Here is a 16,011-nt window from a genome sequence, read left to right as displayed (position 1 = left end):
GTATCCAAAGGGATCTCGACTAATTTTTGAATGATAACATGCACGCTTTGTTCCAGGAAGACAAGTTCTATGGAAATAACTTTGGAACTCGCCAAACTGTATAGGGAGAGACGCAGTTTAGGAAGTGACTGTATGGATCTGTGCAGATTAGACATGTATTACAGTATCAATGCGTAGATGGAACTTCTGGTTTTTCGCTGCCATTAGGCGTTCAATTAAGATTTCAGCTATTTTTGTGGGAGGCAAATAGATGCATTTCTAAAAATGTATTTCCACTTAGAGGGATATTTTTGTCTGAAGAGACACACAACTCAGCTAGGCCTGAAGTTTACATTTGGTGTAAAAAGTTTTTTACAAATGAAATGAATAGAGAAGCATCTGTGTTTTCTCCTCCACCCCTCCCCAAAAGCTAGTTATTTTCAAGAATGTAAAATGGCTGGTTAAAATCTTTTCACTTTTAACAATCTCTGTCTAATGTGTCATACTTGTGAATAACTTTACTCCTACGGGGAACAGTGCTCATGTACGTGTTTCGAAGTTCAGGGCTGAAGGCGGTATTTAGTGACACAACCATGAAACTTTTTCTATGGCAAACATAAGATAGATAACAGGCTGATAGTTTTTGCCCCCGAGCTGATATTATTCTGCAATCTGAAAGTACCACTCATAGCCTTGATTTTGATTTTTTTTTTCATGCATCTTAAAAATCAACAACCAAATAAAAGGGTGCTGATGCTGTAATGGAGAGTTTAGTGCTGTAGCACTTTAACTGGACAAATAATGACAACCACAATGCTTGGGTAACCTCAGAATTCCTATCGTGTATTCTGAGTAAGGCTTCCTTTTTGATGAAAGTCTGAAAAAATGAAGGTCAGGAACTGGCTGCAAATGTTGGTTTAAACTCATGAAGCCCAAAGTTTTCTCTTACGTCAGATGTCACCAGCAGCCCTTCCCCACCAGGGGCAGTTGCATCTTAGGCAGTGGGTCAGGATTGGTAGATGGGGACATACATGCCTCAATTCTTAATGGCTTATAATGAACAGCAAAATCCCTCCAGCTGATGTTGGTGCCCTTCCAATGCCACGCTGGTGATGCTATGCATACTCTGCAACTGGCAGAGGAAAAACCCAGGTGTCAGCTCTGTGCCCAGGTTAGCCTACCTTCCGCACAAACTGGAGGTGAATTCAGGGAGGAGGCTGGATCCAAATTCCATTGCTTTGTTCCCTCTCTAGCACTTCATCAGTGGAACTTTTTAAGTATAAGTTGAACCTCTCTAATTTGGAACTCTCTCATCTGGCCAGATCCATAATCTGGCATGATTTTAGTTAGCTGGATGACCACTTATCATGGCTGTGGCCTAGTTTTCCGTGGCCTCATAAAGTTTCTTTCCAGCCACCAGCCCTGGCTCTGTTGTTAGCTGTAATTTATTCCTAAATGTCTTCTAAGAGCCCAGTAAGCAGTGGATGCGCTGCTAGACAATATAGACCGCCTGTGGTTCAGCACATTCTCTCCTCCGGCACCGGTAAAGTCCCGAGGGCGCCAGATTACGACACTGAGCTAATTCTAAACCCAGTGTGTAAAGACAGAGTAAATTATCAGGATGAACTGTTGTTGCATCTAACTGGATGCTAACAAGGTTTGTTGCTGATGCCTCCAAATTCTTGCTCACCTTACAAAGACAGTTATAATTGCCGGACACTTGATTGTACAGTCACACCCAGCAGTGTGTTTCCTGTCTGAGACTGCAACACGTTGAGCCATCTGCATGTAGGTGCTACACACCCAGGCGAGCAGTCCCCGTTAATGCCACCAGGAGCAGACCTGTGTTTCCTGGGCAGAACAGAGCCTGGAGCCTGCTGGCTTATGTCAAAGCGGGCTGCTCTCCTTTACGCATTTTTTCCTCCCGCCGTGACGCTTGAGAACTAGACTTGCTTCTAAAAACTGGTGTTCTCGAAGGTGAATTCACCATTGCCTCCTGGTACCTCCTTCCCCACCCCCTCCCAGCCTAGATCCCCTCCCTTTGCTAATTGTGTCTTTAAATAGCAAACAATGGCACAGCACAGTCGTCCTGGTTTGAAATGTCAGCCGTTAAAAGCCAGCTGCTGTACGCGTTTGAAATGCCTCGACTGCATTAGTGTCTTTGTAGGTTGGCTGCCTCTTGTCTGCTTCCTGTCTGATTGCATTGTACAACAAAGAGCGGGTGTTCACTCTGCCTTTCGGAGAGATGGTCACCCCCTTAGTTCTTTTGCTTTTGTTTCTTCCCTCCCTCCCCCTTTGAAGCTTTTGTTACGGGGGGGGGGGGGGTGGAAATAAGTTTCCAAAGTGAGACATTTTCTCGACCTGCTCACGGCTGCTTTGGCTGAATGTTCCATTGCTGGCCAGCCACCGCGAAGGGGGGGAGAGGAAATGTCACTCAACTTCCTCACCCGCAGGATGGCTGAGAGCCGAGACAGCGAAGCAGGACAAAGTCCTGCAGGCCCTCCAAGCCTGGCCTGGCCAACGTTCTCAAGCGCGTGAGCGCTTGTGCTTGTCAGGTCGGTGGTGCAAGCCGCCGAGCGGCTCTCGCTGCCCCCCGGGCGGTCACCTCATCTGCTCAGTGCTGAGTTCTTTTCAGCAGGCCAGAGCACCTGCACCTCTCGGAGGAGCTTACGGTTGCGCTCGCAGGGCGCGTGTGACTGCAGAATGAGCGCCTGATCCGCAGAGGGATGAGCCTGGGCTGTGGCTTTGCAGTGTGAGCTGGGACTCCCACCGTGGCCCATTTCTCTGCACTTCCCTTCAAGTGGGCCTCTGGCAAGTGGCAGCTGCTCACCCCCCCACCGCCCCATGCGTGTGCTCACGTTCCCGTAAGGGCCTTGTGTACGCCAAGCGGGTCGGGGGCCGTGTCTTGTGCCTCTTTGCATGTGCAGGCACTCCATTTTTTTGAGGCCTACCTGTAGGCTTGGCCCTCGCTCCATGTCCTCCCACTGCTGGGCTGGTAACGGGGATTTTGGGGTGAGTGAAGGCTCCTCTCTCTGGTGGTGGGAAGGCGCTGGGCCCCGGCTGAGGACTCTGCCGTCTTCTCCATGTGGAGGAGACAGGGATGGAGCCCCACCTGCCGTCTCCCATTTGTGTCAGCAGCAGCTAGCTGGGCTCAGAAGCCACAATCGACCCCTGTTACTGCAGTGCGTGTGACACAGCCCCTCTCCGCCAGGGGCTGGGACTGGGGCCTCGCACCGTTGAACGCCCGAGAGGCTTAACCCTGTCCCTGGCACTGGGCTGGCATGAGAGCCAAGTGGGGCCCCTTGAGAGGCTGTCCGGCAGAGGGTAGAACATCTCAGACCCTCTGTTCAGCAAACCCAGGGTCAGTAGACAGTACCATGGCTGAGGGGCCTCTCCCTGAGGTCTGAGGCATTGACCAAAGCCAATTGTTACTGTTGAGAGTTAATACTGATCAAGCCTTCCCCACTCCCATCCTTTGACTAATTAAACTGCTTTCTCCTCCTCCCCCGCCCTTTAAACCCTTCCTTGTATTTCCTGCTTTGTCTCTCCCCGACCCCGGCCGTCCCTCCCACCTGGTGACCAGAGGAAGCTCCGCTGGGATCTGTGAGGAGCACTTTTGCAGTGTTTTGATTTCGATACTAACCAGGGGAGTGAGGGAGGGGTGCTGCATGCTGAATGTGGGGCGCACAGAGATGAAGCGCCTGTGGGTTCCTCCCTGGGCGGTGCTCTTTGCAGCGAACCAAAAAGAAAAAAAGTCCGAAACATTTCCTTCTGATAGGAGCCGCCTGAGGATTAGGAAATGGAGCTATCTGTCTTAGGTGCCAATATGGGCCCATCACCATAGTATCTGGGCTCCTCATAGCTATTGATGTATTTCTCTTCAAACACCCCTGTGAGACAACAGGGCTGTTATCCCTGTTGACCTGAGGCATAGATAGGTTAAGTGACATGCCCATGACCTTGCAGAAAGTCTGTGGCAGAGCAGGGACGGGGGCCCTCCCCACCATCTTCCCCAAGTCGTGGCGTTCTGCTCTAACCACTGAACCATCTTTTCCCCTCTGAACCCAGAGAATTCCCACTGCTGTTATGGGGGATTATTTGCTGTGGGATCCCCAGCAACTAACCCTTGGCCCCTCACCCCACAGAGTGGTGTCGGTTTCCATGTGACCCCCGGGGCTCCTCAGCTGTCGCAGCCTAGAAAGCAAAGTGCAAGCGTTTCAGGAATAAATGGAAACCCAGGTGATGAAATAACAGTTTCTTACTCTGGGCTTCTTCACAGATTGGAGGTGTAGGAGGGGGCTCCTGGTTGCCCCATGCTGGGTTGTGGCCTGAGGGGTGTGCTGTGTGGGTGCAGGAGAAGACAACGTGGGCTGTTCCTCACTGGTGTGGCATGCGGGATGTACCACAGAGAGAGTTGTGGTGTCTTGTGCTTGGATCAGCTGCAAGGGCCTGGGCAGCAGAAAGTTATGACCTGACCGAGGGCTTTGCAACCCTCAGGGCTCAGTTTGTGGCTTCTGCAAGTGCTGACCGCCCTCATCCCGTTAAGCATTATTGCAGAGAAAAGCACCTGCTGGTGCTAAGGACTCTGCAAAGGCCAGGTTGAGGGCAGCATGCCGTCCTTGAGGGGCAGAGCCTGACAGTGCTGTTCCTGGCTTGTGGTATAAGAACAGCCATACTTGGTCCATCTAACCCAGTGTCGTCTGGTCCAGTCCCCTGACCTCTTGGCAGGGCCAAGCACCATCCTTGACATCTATTTGCCCCAATCCCCAAAGGGCCTCCTCAAGGATTGCGCTCACAACCCTGGGTTTAGTAGGTCAATGCTCAAACCACTGAGCTACCCTGTCTGCCACCAGAGGTCCCTGCTTGATGTCCCAGAGGGAGTGAAGAGAACAGGTCATCATTGAGTGATCTCTCTCCTGTCATCCATTTCCAGCTTCTGACACACAGAGGCCAGGGCCACCATTCCTGCCCAGCCTGGCTAACCGCCATCGATGGCCCTCACCTCCATGAATTTATCTAGCTCTTGTTTGAACCTTGTTAAAGTCCTGGTCTTCACAACCTCCTGTGGCGAGGAGTTCCACAGGCCGACCGTGCGCTGCGTGAAGGAAAATTTCCTTTCACTGCTTTTAAACCTGCTGCTCATTCATTTCCTTTGGTGACCCCCAGTTCTTATGGGAGCGTGTAAATAACTTTTCCTTATTTGCTTTTTCCTACACTGGTCATGATTTCATAGACCTCTGTCATAACCCCCCTTAGTCTTCTCTTTTGTAAGTTGAAAAGTCCCAGTCTGTTTAATTGGTCTTCATATGGCAAAGCCCCTTCCAAGCCCCCTGTCAGTTTTGTTGTCTTTTCCTGAACCTTTTCCAGGGCACATAGGAGTAAAAGGGCCCATTGGGGTGGGGCAGGGTTCTTGGGGAGCCCTGTGCCCAGTCTAACAAAATAAGGTGGGCGGCTCTTCATGGGAGCAGTTATTGAGCGTGTCTGGTGATTTCGCCAGCCAGCGATCCGCACCGAGGTCTTTCAGCAGAGGGGTCCCAGTCCCGGGGCGGTGCTCTGAGGGACTCTTCTCAAGGAGTGGGGATGCTTGTCCAAGTGCTTTGTTCACATCCCGCCTCTGGGAACGTTCCCTCTCCTGGAGGTGTCCCACAGGTAGCTGGGCCACCCTGCCCTGCTGTGGCAGGGCCTTGCCTCAGAACTGCCTCCTTCTCCCAGGGCAGTGGGTGTTTCAAGCCAGGCTTTGAAGCACTTTGGGATGCAGGGGCTGTGTAGAGGCAAGGCAGGGTTGTTCCCGGCCCCAGGCAGTGCCGCTCTCCCAGGACGGGGGCTTGCTGGAGATGCCCCCAACCCAATGCTCTTCTTTTGCAGCATGATGTTGGCTCTGGCTTGTTTCTTTGACTCTCTTTTTCTAAATCCTTCTCTTCCACTTGCCCCCTTCCCCTCCTCCTTTCTCCTTCTCTCAGGCCGGTGTGGGCCAGATCAAAGGCTGTTGGAGGGCCCAGTCCCTCAGCTGTTCCCATGTTCCCTCAAGCAAGGCTGGGATGCTACATCCCCCTTTGGCCACCCAGCACAAGGAAGGCACCCGGCAGGAGCATAGCAGCCTCTGGCTGCTGGCAAAACTGCACTGGGGAAGCCGGGAAGGGTGGGAGGCAAGGGAGTGCCGGCGGGGCTAACATGGGGACCTTCCTCCCTAACCGAGTGCTGCTTGTTTCGCTCACCACCCGCCCTCGAGGCTTTGAGGGGTTTGTCTTATTTCAGAGCACCAGGGATGTGAACTCCAGTAAGGGTGCAGCAAAGCCTGCACTCTGAACAGACATGAACCCTGTGAGTAAAGGACCAGCGCCGTTTTCCTGCCCGTCAGTGCAGAGAAGGTCCTGTCCTGGGCAGGTGTGTTCAGATTTCCCCATACTTTTCAAACACCCTTTCCCAGCTGAGGCCCTGCCACTGGAACCGTGGCCCTCTATTGGGAGTGGACCTCCCCAACCCCATGAGTCCATGTGTGCGCACCCCTGGAGCTCTGACGGCCTCTCTGCCTCATCGGCTGGTGCAGCCTGGAGACTCCCCTGCACGTCCATGCAGGCAACCTGCTCAGCTGCAGCCACAGCAGCTGGTGGCACAGGTATTGAATGTGTCTGTTTCCAAAACTGGAGCTAGTGGAATAAGCACAAGACCCTCAAAGGCTCAATGGGCTGCGCCTGCCTCTCGATTTGCCCCTCTTTAGCCAAGGCCAGAGGATGACTGGGTGGACGTAGGAATCTGGGTCACCATCCAGCCCTACCTAGTCGTCATCTGCCTCCTGGCTTGCTTGTGTGTGTCTCAGTCATTAACCAGGGTGGTTCTCTACTAAATCCTTAACTGGCTGGAGCTTTTATCTTTACCTTCCTCCAAAACACTCCCCAGCCAGTGGCAGTCATTTTTGTGTGTGATCCAGCGCACAGCCGTCTGAGTCTGGTGCAAGCCTGATTGGTTGCTTTCCTCTAGCCATGGACGTGCCCTTACTACGTCTTTCAAACAAAGGGAGGTGGGTGAATGGGAACCCATTAGAAATGGCATTGCTTCGATCCAGGAATAGGCATTGCACTCAGCAAGGTTAGTTGATTTGTCATCCAGCGATGAGTCATCCCAGCTGCCAGCCCTGTCCAGCTACAGAGCGTCTTGAGCCTCTGCCGAGTTTTGTAATGCCATGACATGAATGGACCCGAACTCCCATACTAAGCTCTTCCTGGGACAGGCATGCATCCCAAGAGGGGAAGTTAATCTCAAGGGATCAAAGCTTTCAGCCAGTGCATGGGGGTGGGACAGCCTGACCAGATACCCTGTCTCTGGGGAGGTCCAGGACCAGGAAATATTTGCTCTGAGAGGGAGCAGACCTGAGACGCCTCAGTCCAGATTGGTGGCCAAAGCTGCTGTTAGTCAGTGCCCAAAGGATCCATCCAGTGAATTAGAGCAAAGAAGGCAAATGAGACCCTGAGCAGCGGGAGTCTGGTCTGTTCGTGGAGAAGCTTCCTCTCACCTGGCCTAGTGGCTGGCTCCAGCAGCTGGCACATCCTGGATGGTAAATACACTTGAGCTGTGTTGGAGCCGTCACATCCCATCGGTCTTAGGGGGCTGGTGGGATGCAAAGGCCCCATAATTCTAGATGTGCCATTAACACCCCCCTTGGGCAGCTTGGGGTGTCTTCTCCCCCTGGGCTTCAGGTGGTGCCAGGAGCCTGTGGGGTTGACTTTTTAAGCCTGTGAGCAAGAGCTCACCTAGCTGTGCTGTTGCTTTGGTCTCCAGGGCAGCACTGGCCTCCGCACACCAGTGCCACCCGCTTCCTCGGACCCTCAGCGTGCTGAAGAACACCCCTCAAGTGCGTGGCATGCACACCATCATCCGGTAAGCTCGCTGCCTCGCGCTCGGGGCGGGGCAGGCTAACGGGCTTGGGAGATGCTGGCATTGCCTGTTTGAAATAGGATCATGTCAACCGCTAGCTCTGAGTGGTGCCCAGGTTCGCTGGCACAGGGGGTAAGGGGTAGGAAATGCTCAAGGGTCCAGTGTTCCAAAGGGGCAGTTCAGCCGGCGTGTCTCTCCGTGGGGCTTCTGAGGGCGGGGGGAGGGCCTGACACGGTGCGCCAGGCAGTGCAAGAGGCTGACTGCCTTGGCCCTGCCCCTTCCACCTGAGGCCACGCCCCCTGGAGTATGAAGCTGGGTCCCCATGCATCTTGCTTCCACACCTTCAGTGGCTGCCGCCCCCACTGGCGGTGCCTTGAACAGCCCCGAACGGCTCATCCTGCCACACCCCAGGAGCTGGGTGCCATCCCCGCTATAGAGACAAAGGAGCTGAGACCCCTCCCCAACGCCCAGCAGCGAGATCGCAGCAGAGTTAGGGTTAGATCAGCAGTTCCCAACCTTTTCCAGATGGGGACCCATTTTGACAATTCAGGAAAACTTGGTGACCCAAGACAATTCAAAACCAGGGGGAGGGGAGGCAATGTCATAACTAGCTAATTTTGCACCTGAGGCAAGAGTGTAAAATTGCACCCCCTCGTGTTTATATATTCATAGTAGTTATTTCCTAGAAAAAGGGAAAATACATTCGTAATAATAATAATCACATCATGCTTATTAGAGTTTATTATTTTACTATTATAGTTGATCTGAGTTGTGCTGGGGGAAAGCCCCTCATCCCCAAACTGCTCCCCGCCCCTGCTCACCCAGCTCGAACCCCACACTCAGAGGCCAGAAAGGCTGGCGGGAGATACAAACAGGAAATGAAAACTGACAAATCAGCTACATAAAACAGACGGGGGACAAAAAGGAGGAAAGAGAGGAGGTGGGGGCAAAAATTACTTACTGCAAGAGTCTATTAAGTGGCCTGCCGGGGATGACGACAAATATCAAAGGTGAAGAAGCTGTCTTTGTTAGGCATAACAGCTCCTCTGTTGATAGAGAGAGCTGCTGGATGTGGCAGCATTAAGGAGCTGCAAATGGCTCCTTTAAGAGCCACATGCAGCTCCGAGCTGCTGGCGACCCTTAACGAATCTAATGGTAACCCATAGGTTGGGAATCCCTGGGCTAGAACCTAGGAGCCCTGGGCCAGAGCCATGGCTGTGCCTCGGAGCTCCCCTTGGCAAAAGTGCCTGGGCCCCAGCAAAAAACTGCAGCCTGGGCTGGGACAGGACAACACACTATAGTGCAGTGCCCGCTCAGGGGGTTGAGGGGGACAGGGTCCTCGGCTGGCTTCTGCTGGTGGAAAGCCTGTGATGGGGTCAGCCCCCTCTGCTTCCGAGGAACCTGCCTGCAGATCACGTATGAGGTCCTCCTTCCTTTTCTATATGGCTGTACCTGGCCTTTCACTCAGCATCTCCCGCGGAGGCTCTTGCTGACGGACGTGCCTTTCTCCCCTCCCCGTTAGCAATAAGGAGACGAGCCGAGATGAGTTCATCTTCTACTCCAAGAGGCTGATGAGGCTGCTGATTGAGCACGCGCTGTCGTTTCTGCCTTTCCGGGTACGTGCCCAAATCAGGGGGCTGGAGGGGAAAGCACCTTGTTTGCTCCTCTCTGATCCAAATGTGGGGGGCACAGGGCAGGTCTGCATTCACCCCGGAGCCTTCCCTAGTGCTCTGTGACTTGCCCTCTGCTGGAAAAGGCTAAACAGGAATGATTCCATGGGTCAGAGAGCAGTGGTCCCCAGAGCTGAGAGCCTAGTTTGTACTCTCTGGGTTCCTGTGCCTCACTCCTCACCAGAGTGTCCGCACACCTTCCTGCAGGGCCGGGAGCAGTGTGACTAGTGTCTGTCGCCCGGTTTGCTCTCCCCAGGGAAAGGACGGGTAGGGGCCTGTTTTGTGTTGGCAGTGTGTGAGAGTGTGAATATCGCACACACACACTGTCTGCTAAGTGTTACAGAACACAGATCAAAAAAGGCGCCTTGCTGTGTTTTGTGGTGGTTGTGTGTGTGATTATCTCTCGCTCACACACACACACTCTCTCTCTCTCTCTCTCTGCTATAAGTTACAGAAGGGAGATGAAAGAAATGTGCCTTGCCTTGTTTTGTATTGGCAGTGTGTGTGCGTGTGTGTGTGTGTGTGATTTTTACACACATTTTGTCTGCTATATGCTACAGAAGGCAGATGAAAGAAGTGTGCCTTGTTCCTGGAGTGGAAGGTGGGGAGGGCTGGGATGGCCTTTTGTTTCGGGCGAAAGGGACGTTCCATGTAAGCCGGGTGCTTGTGCGGCCATTCAGGAGAGATTCCAGTGCCGCCCAGCTGATTAGCAGAGCGCCCACGCCTCGGTTGGTGTTTCTCCTGGTGGTGCACATCGGCCCGGGCCTCAGTGCATGTAAAAAATTGTTCCACACATGGGTGGAAAATATCTGCATGTGGCTGGAGAAGATTAGAGGGAACTTTGCTGCCCTCCCCTCAAAGCTGCAGCTCCACCCTTGGGGCGGGTAATTGTACGGCACAATGGAGCACTCCCGATTGGCCTCGGAGAGCAGAGACCATATACAGGCACAGCCATATTTCTAAGGCAGCTAACTGTGCACTGGCATATGGGGCCTTCTCTGGCTTGCCCTGCTAGGATCTGCTGGCTCCGTGGCCTGGAGCTTATGCGCCCTGCAATGGCGTACAGTTAAGCTGGCTGCGCCCGTGCCAAAGCCTGCGCTGTGATCTTTGCAGAGCTGCACTGTGCAGACCCCGCAGGGAGAGGACTACGAAGGGCGATCGTACAGCGGGAAGCAGGTAAGGGGGGTGGCTTCACTCCCACCCAGAGGGGCCAGAGCCAATGGGAAGACTCCCCCTGAGTTCATGGGACCTGGAATCAGGCCTTGCGGTAGCCATGTGGCTCCTGACTTGCTGCCAGGCTGCAGAGCCCGGTCAGGTCAGGCTGTTAAGTTGCGCTAATTAGGGGTGTGTGCAGTGAATGGCAGGTGAAGACTCTCCCCTAGCCTCATCTTCCCTGTGTCTGGTGCCGGGGAGTCTGGATGGAGCCAGCTGCTTAACCCTGTCACTGCTGGAGGAGATGCGTTCACACGCTGGGCTCAGTCCCTTTGCTGTCTTGGGGGAAAAAAGGGAGCAAGGGACCAGGCCTGGGGGCTGAATCCTGCTCACAGCTCTTCAGCTGACCTAGGGAGGGCATGACCCCACTGATCAGGTGCAGCTGAAGATCTTACCTGCTGCTACTAAATGCTTTGAGATCCCTGGAGCCGGGGGCTGGGGGTGCCTGGCTCTGGAGGAGGGGGAGGGGATTGGGTTAGAGCAGGGGGGCTGGGAGTGCCTGGCTCTGGGGGAGGGGCAGGGGATTGGGTTAGAGCTGGGGGTACCTGGCTCTGCGGGGAGGAGGGGATAGTGTTAGAGCAGGGGGGCTGGGGGTGCCTAGCTCTGCAGGAGGGGGAGGGGATTGGGTTAGAGTGGGGGGGGCTGGGAGTGCCTGGCTCTGCAGGAGGGGGAGGGGATTGGGTTAGAGTGGGGGGGGCTGGGAGTGCCTGGCTCTGCAGGAGGGGGAGGGGATTGGGTTAGAGCCGGGGGGGCCGGGGGTACCTGGCTGTGCAGGAGGGGGAGGGATTGAGTTATATATATTGGCGGAGCCATGAAGTGGCAAGCGCTGGAGTGCGCTGCAAGGTGATAGGGGGCACTGCTGGGCACTGCTCGAGATCCAAGCTAGGTCTGGTGACTTTGCAGACTAGAGGGTGGTGGCCTGGGGCCATCTGAGGGGTCCCCCATGGCCACTTCACCCCTGCGCTCTATTGCAGATCACCGGGGTGTCTATCCTGAGAGCCGGGGAAACGATGGAGCCGGCGCTCCGAGCCGTGTGCAAGGACGTCCGAATCGGCACCATCCTCATCCAGACCAACAGTCACACTGGAGAGCCAGAGGTAAAGGGCTGCTTCCTCTTGTGCAGTCAGCCCCCGGTGACCCGTGAGCCTCTGCACCAGCTGACGCTCCGTCACAAGGGTTGCTGACGCAGCCGCAGGCCTAGTAATTACCATTAGTTCGTTCATTCCCGCCGGCCAAAGCCGGCCTCATTAGTCCCGGCTTTCGCAACAAATGACCATTTGTCCGTCACTGCCGATGTCCGAGAGCCGTAGGGCATGGCCCGTGGTCTGGGAGGCTTTTGGAATGATCTGTGCATAAGCGTGTGCACGCCTGTCGCACGGGGCACGGCAGGAAGTAATGGTGTGTGCCAGTGAGGCACAGACCGGGGCACGTTTCGGGGCACTCGCTATTTAAAACAAATGGGGCCAGGGTCACTGGGGCTCTTTAACACTCTGAACTCAGTGTTCACCCCAGTCCGGGAAGCACCACCTGTGGCTTCTGTGCTGGGCTGTTTGGCCGTCTGGCACCTGCTGCCTCAGAAACAAAGGGTCCAGAACAGGCTGGCGGCCTGGACCTGAACAAGCCCAGCCTATTAACCCTGCCAGAAAAGGGGGCTGGACACCACTGGTTCCCCTTTGGAGCTGACCCCAGCTAAGGGAGAGGGGAGCGGAGCTGGCCGAGGGCATTTTCCCAAACCTCTCTCTGGCCTGTCCCTTGCCCAGCTCCACTACCTGAGGTTGCCGAAGGACATTAGTGAAGATCACGTGATCCTGATGGATTGCACGGTTTCCACAGGAGCAGCGGCTATGATGGCAGTCCGAGTGCTGCTGGTAAGGAAGCAGAGCGTGGGGTCCACCCCATTCAGAATGGCAGTCCCAGGAGCAGCCGTGGGAGTGCTGGGAATGTGGCGGCAGGGGAGCTGGTTCAGCTCTGTGTGAGAAGACGGAGGCCAGCTGGCCCCGCCTGCTACAAACTGCAGCCAGACACTCACGGCTGCCCTGCCCCGGAGCAGCACAGGGGCACATGCCCACCAGGAAATGAATTAGCATCCCCGGTGGTCCAGCTCCTTCCCAGATGTGATTCCCTGTTTCCAGCCCAGCAGAGGCTGGCCCCTGGGTGCAGGGAGGAGCAACTCAGAGAAGGAAAAGAGCCTCCAGCCAATTCCGCTGGGGCAGAGGCCCCATCACTGATTTGGCCCTTTGCGGGGGAAGCCAAGGGTCTGAGCTGGCCTGGGGCCAGGGGGAGGAGCGTGTAACCCCTGGTGGCTAATGAGGGTGGTGGTCTCCCCAGCTCTGCCATGGCCCCTGCCCCACCTTCACTCCCTGTCTCCCCGGCAGGATCACGATGTCCCCGAAGACAAGATCTTCCTTCTCTCTCTGCTGATGGCGGAGATGGGCGTCCACTCCGTGGCCTACGCCTTCCCCCAGGTGAAGATCATCACAACGGCTGTGGACAAAAAGGTCAACAACCTCTTCCGTATCATCCCTGGCATTGGTGAGTACCTGTTGGGAGCAGGCTGTGGAACCTGCGAGGGAGGGATGGTGGGGCAGGAGCCCTCCAGGAAGGCCAGGGCTCTCTAGCGCTTTGCTACAGAAGCATGTCGCATTCAACCAAGGGCAAGCTCTCCTGTCTCACCAGACAGCACGTGGGAGCATGCAGCCTCTCCACAGCCCCACCTGGGCACTGTCTACTAGGAAGAGAGGGCAGGGATGGCATTAGCCATGAGGTTAGCCAGCGTGGGTCAGCCCCATCTGCTTAACTGTGGGGATGAGGCAGGGAACACTGGGGTTAGCTTTCAGGCTGGCTTTCGGGGCTGCTGTTGCAGGGCTGCGATGGGCAGGGGCTGATCCCTGGTCCGCGGCAGGCTGGGGCGATTCCCCAGTGCTAGGGGAGGGTGTTCTCTGGCCATGCTGCAGCAGGGAAGGGCTGACGGCCATGGGCACCACCTCCGCAGTGCCACTCAGGAGGGGAAGTAAAGGAAATTACTCTGATCCCCCTGCTGTCTCCTCACGCAGCATCTCTGCCCCACCTTCATTTTGCAAGTGACAGAAACAGACACCGCTTGCCCTGAGGGTGCTTGGGGGCTGCCTATGCCCAAGTGGGAGAGCAGAGTGCCGGCGCGGCCCAGCAGCCCCTCTGTTCTTGCATGCAGGGGCTCTCCTACGGGATATCGGAGCATTCTCCCGTGCTCAGTGGGAAGGTGTAGTCTTCCCCGGCTGAGCGGGCTACGGGCGTCTGGCATTCCTGCGGCACTGAGCTCAGTGTGTGTGTGTGTGTAACGTTGCACTGATGCCATGTGTGTGCAATGTTGCATTGATGCTGTGTGTGTGTGTAATGTCGCACTGATGCCACGTGTGTGCAATGTTGCATTGATGTTGTGTGTGCAATGTCGCACTGATGCCATGTGTGTGCAATGTCGCATTGATGCCGTGTGTGTGCAACGTCGCACTGATGCCATGTGTGTGTGTAACGTCGCACTGATGCCACGTGTGTGCAATGTTGCATTGATGCTGTGTGTGTGTGTAATGTCGCACTGATGCCACGTGTGTGCAATGTTGTATTGATGCTGTGTGTGTGCAATGTTGCATTGATGCTGTGTGTGTGTGTGTGTGTGTGTGTGTGTGTGTGTGTGTGTAATGTCACACTGATGCCATGTGTGTGCAATATCACATTGATGCTGTGTGTGTGTGTGTGTGTGTGTGTGTGTGTTCCCCTCATTCCTGTGCCTTAGGAAATTTTGGAGATCGCTACTTTGGGACCGACGCCCCCCCTGATTGGAGCGACGACACTCCAGGCACTTAGCAAGGGCCCCGGCATCCGAGGATGAGGCCCCGCTCTGGAGACGAGCCAGCTCTGGCACTGCACCTTACTCTTCTCCTGTACATTGCCGAAGAGATTCCCCTGGGCCATAGATATTTTTTCAGCTCGTGTCTTTGAAGTCTGGGGCGTATTTTTTAAAAAGGAAGAAACGTAAATCCCAGCGGCCAGCCTGGGCACAGGCGCGTGGCTGCTGGAGAGCAGAGTTAATTTATTTTAATTTAAATATTTGCCTTTGTAACTTATCAGAGATTTTATAAAGAACAAAATAAAGATTTTTCTCCAGTTTTCTTACAGCGTAGCTGTTGGAGGTTAGAGCCTGGCCTGGTTGCAGCGCAGATAACGGGGTCTGCCTAGGGAGGTTGTCAAATCTCCATCTCTGGAGATATTTAAGAGCAGGTTAGATAGACGTGTATCGGGAATGATCCAGATGATGCCTGGTCTTGCCGTGAGGGCAGGGGGCAGCTCCTGATGATCTCTCAAGGACCCTTCCAGCTGCAATGGTCTATGATTCTAATCCCTGCGTAACTCCCACATAAAACCTTGAGGAGCTGAAAATAGGAGCCGAGACCCTGGTGCAAATGCTCTGATCCCTTCTCCACTCTACCCACTCAGTACAGGAACACAAAATACTGCAGTCTGGTGGGGGCAACCCTGCCTGGGGACAGGGAAAGGAGCAGCCATCCTACTTCACGCTGAAAGTCAAAGGCCCAGTTCCCCACTAGCACAATGTCTGCGGGGCTCTCTGGAGGGTGGCAGGCCCTGTCGTGCTGTCCGGCGAGAGGAAGGAGCAGCTCTGGGGGAGTCGGGCATTGACTGGGGAGTGATGCAAAGACAAGGATACAGCACAATAACCACTCTTGTGGGGACTGAGGTCTGCTGCCATCAGTGTTCCCAGTAAGCTGAGCACTTGGGCAGCCACCCAGGAGAGGTTCAGATGCTGCCCGGCTGATTAGCAGAGCACTCTTAGCCAGCAGCAGGTGGTGCACATCCTCATTGCCCTGGTGCACATAACAAAAATTATTCCACACACAGCTGGGAAAAAAATAGAGTGCCCTCTGGCTGCGGCTTCTGGTGGTGCGCAGGCTTTAGGACTCCTGCTTGCATGGCTGGCTCTGACTAGGAGGGGCTGCCTGTTCCCGTCAGTGCAGACAACAGCAGGAAAGCTCAAAGCGCCACCTCCCCATGGGAACCCGGAGCCTAATGCACAAAGGAGAACTTGGGATGCCTTCCAGCCAGGCTGAGAGCAGCCGCTTACAGACAGACTGGCTCCCCTGGGTTTTGGGCTCGAGGACGGAGCTGTGACAACAGGGCCTGTTCTCTGCACCCCCTGCTCAGGCTTGACCTGGCTGAATCAAAGCTGTCACGCAGCACAGGGGTTGGGGTGTGTCTGCAAGAAGCCTCCCAGGCTGGATCTGTCAAA

General features: G+C 54.9%; 1 protein-coding gene across 6 annotated transcripts in view; it reads left to right on the top strand.

Annotated features, from left to right (window-relative positions):
• The window catches only part of UCKL1 (uridine-cytidine kinase 1 like 1), a 47,038-nt gene extending 32,151 nt beyond the window's left edge, over positions 1-14,887 (top strand). For 3 of the 6 annotated variants that reach the window (XM_075012206.1, XM_075012212.1, XM_075012208.1), the window contains 8 exons: positions 3,563-3,582; positions 7,756-7,854; positions 9,374-9,467; positions 10,635-10,697; positions 11,708-11,830; positions 12,494-12,601; positions 13,109-13,265; positions 14,503-14,886. In XM_075012206.1, coding sequence (XP_074868307.1) covers positions 3,563-3,582; positions 7,756-7,854; positions 9,374-9,467; positions 10,635-10,697; positions 11,708-11,830; positions 12,494-12,601; positions 13,109-13,265; positions 14,503-14,573 — 735 coding nt within the window. In that variant the 3' untranslated portion in view covers positions 14,574-14,886. Of the gene's footprint in view, positions 1-3,562; positions 3,583-7,755; positions 7,855-9,373; positions 9,468-10,634; positions 10,698-11,707; positions 11,831-12,493; positions 12,602-13,108; positions 13,266-14,502 lie in introns of all 6 variants that reach the window. The other 3 variants (XM_075012207.1, XM_075012209.1, XM_075012211.1) reach the window with 2 other exon arrangements.
• Positions 14,888-16,011: the final 1,124 nt, after the last annotated feature.

Source organism: Carettochelys insculpta, chromosome 17 (genome assembly GCF_033958435.1).
Source record: "Carettochelys insculpta isolate YL-2023 chromosome 17, ASM3395843v1, whole genome shotgun sequence".
Classification (NCBI taxonomy): Eukaryota; Metazoa; Chordata; order Testudines; family Carettochelyidae; genus Carettochelys; species Carettochelys insculpta.
This window is presented reverse-complemented; position numbering and strand designations above follow the sequence as displayed.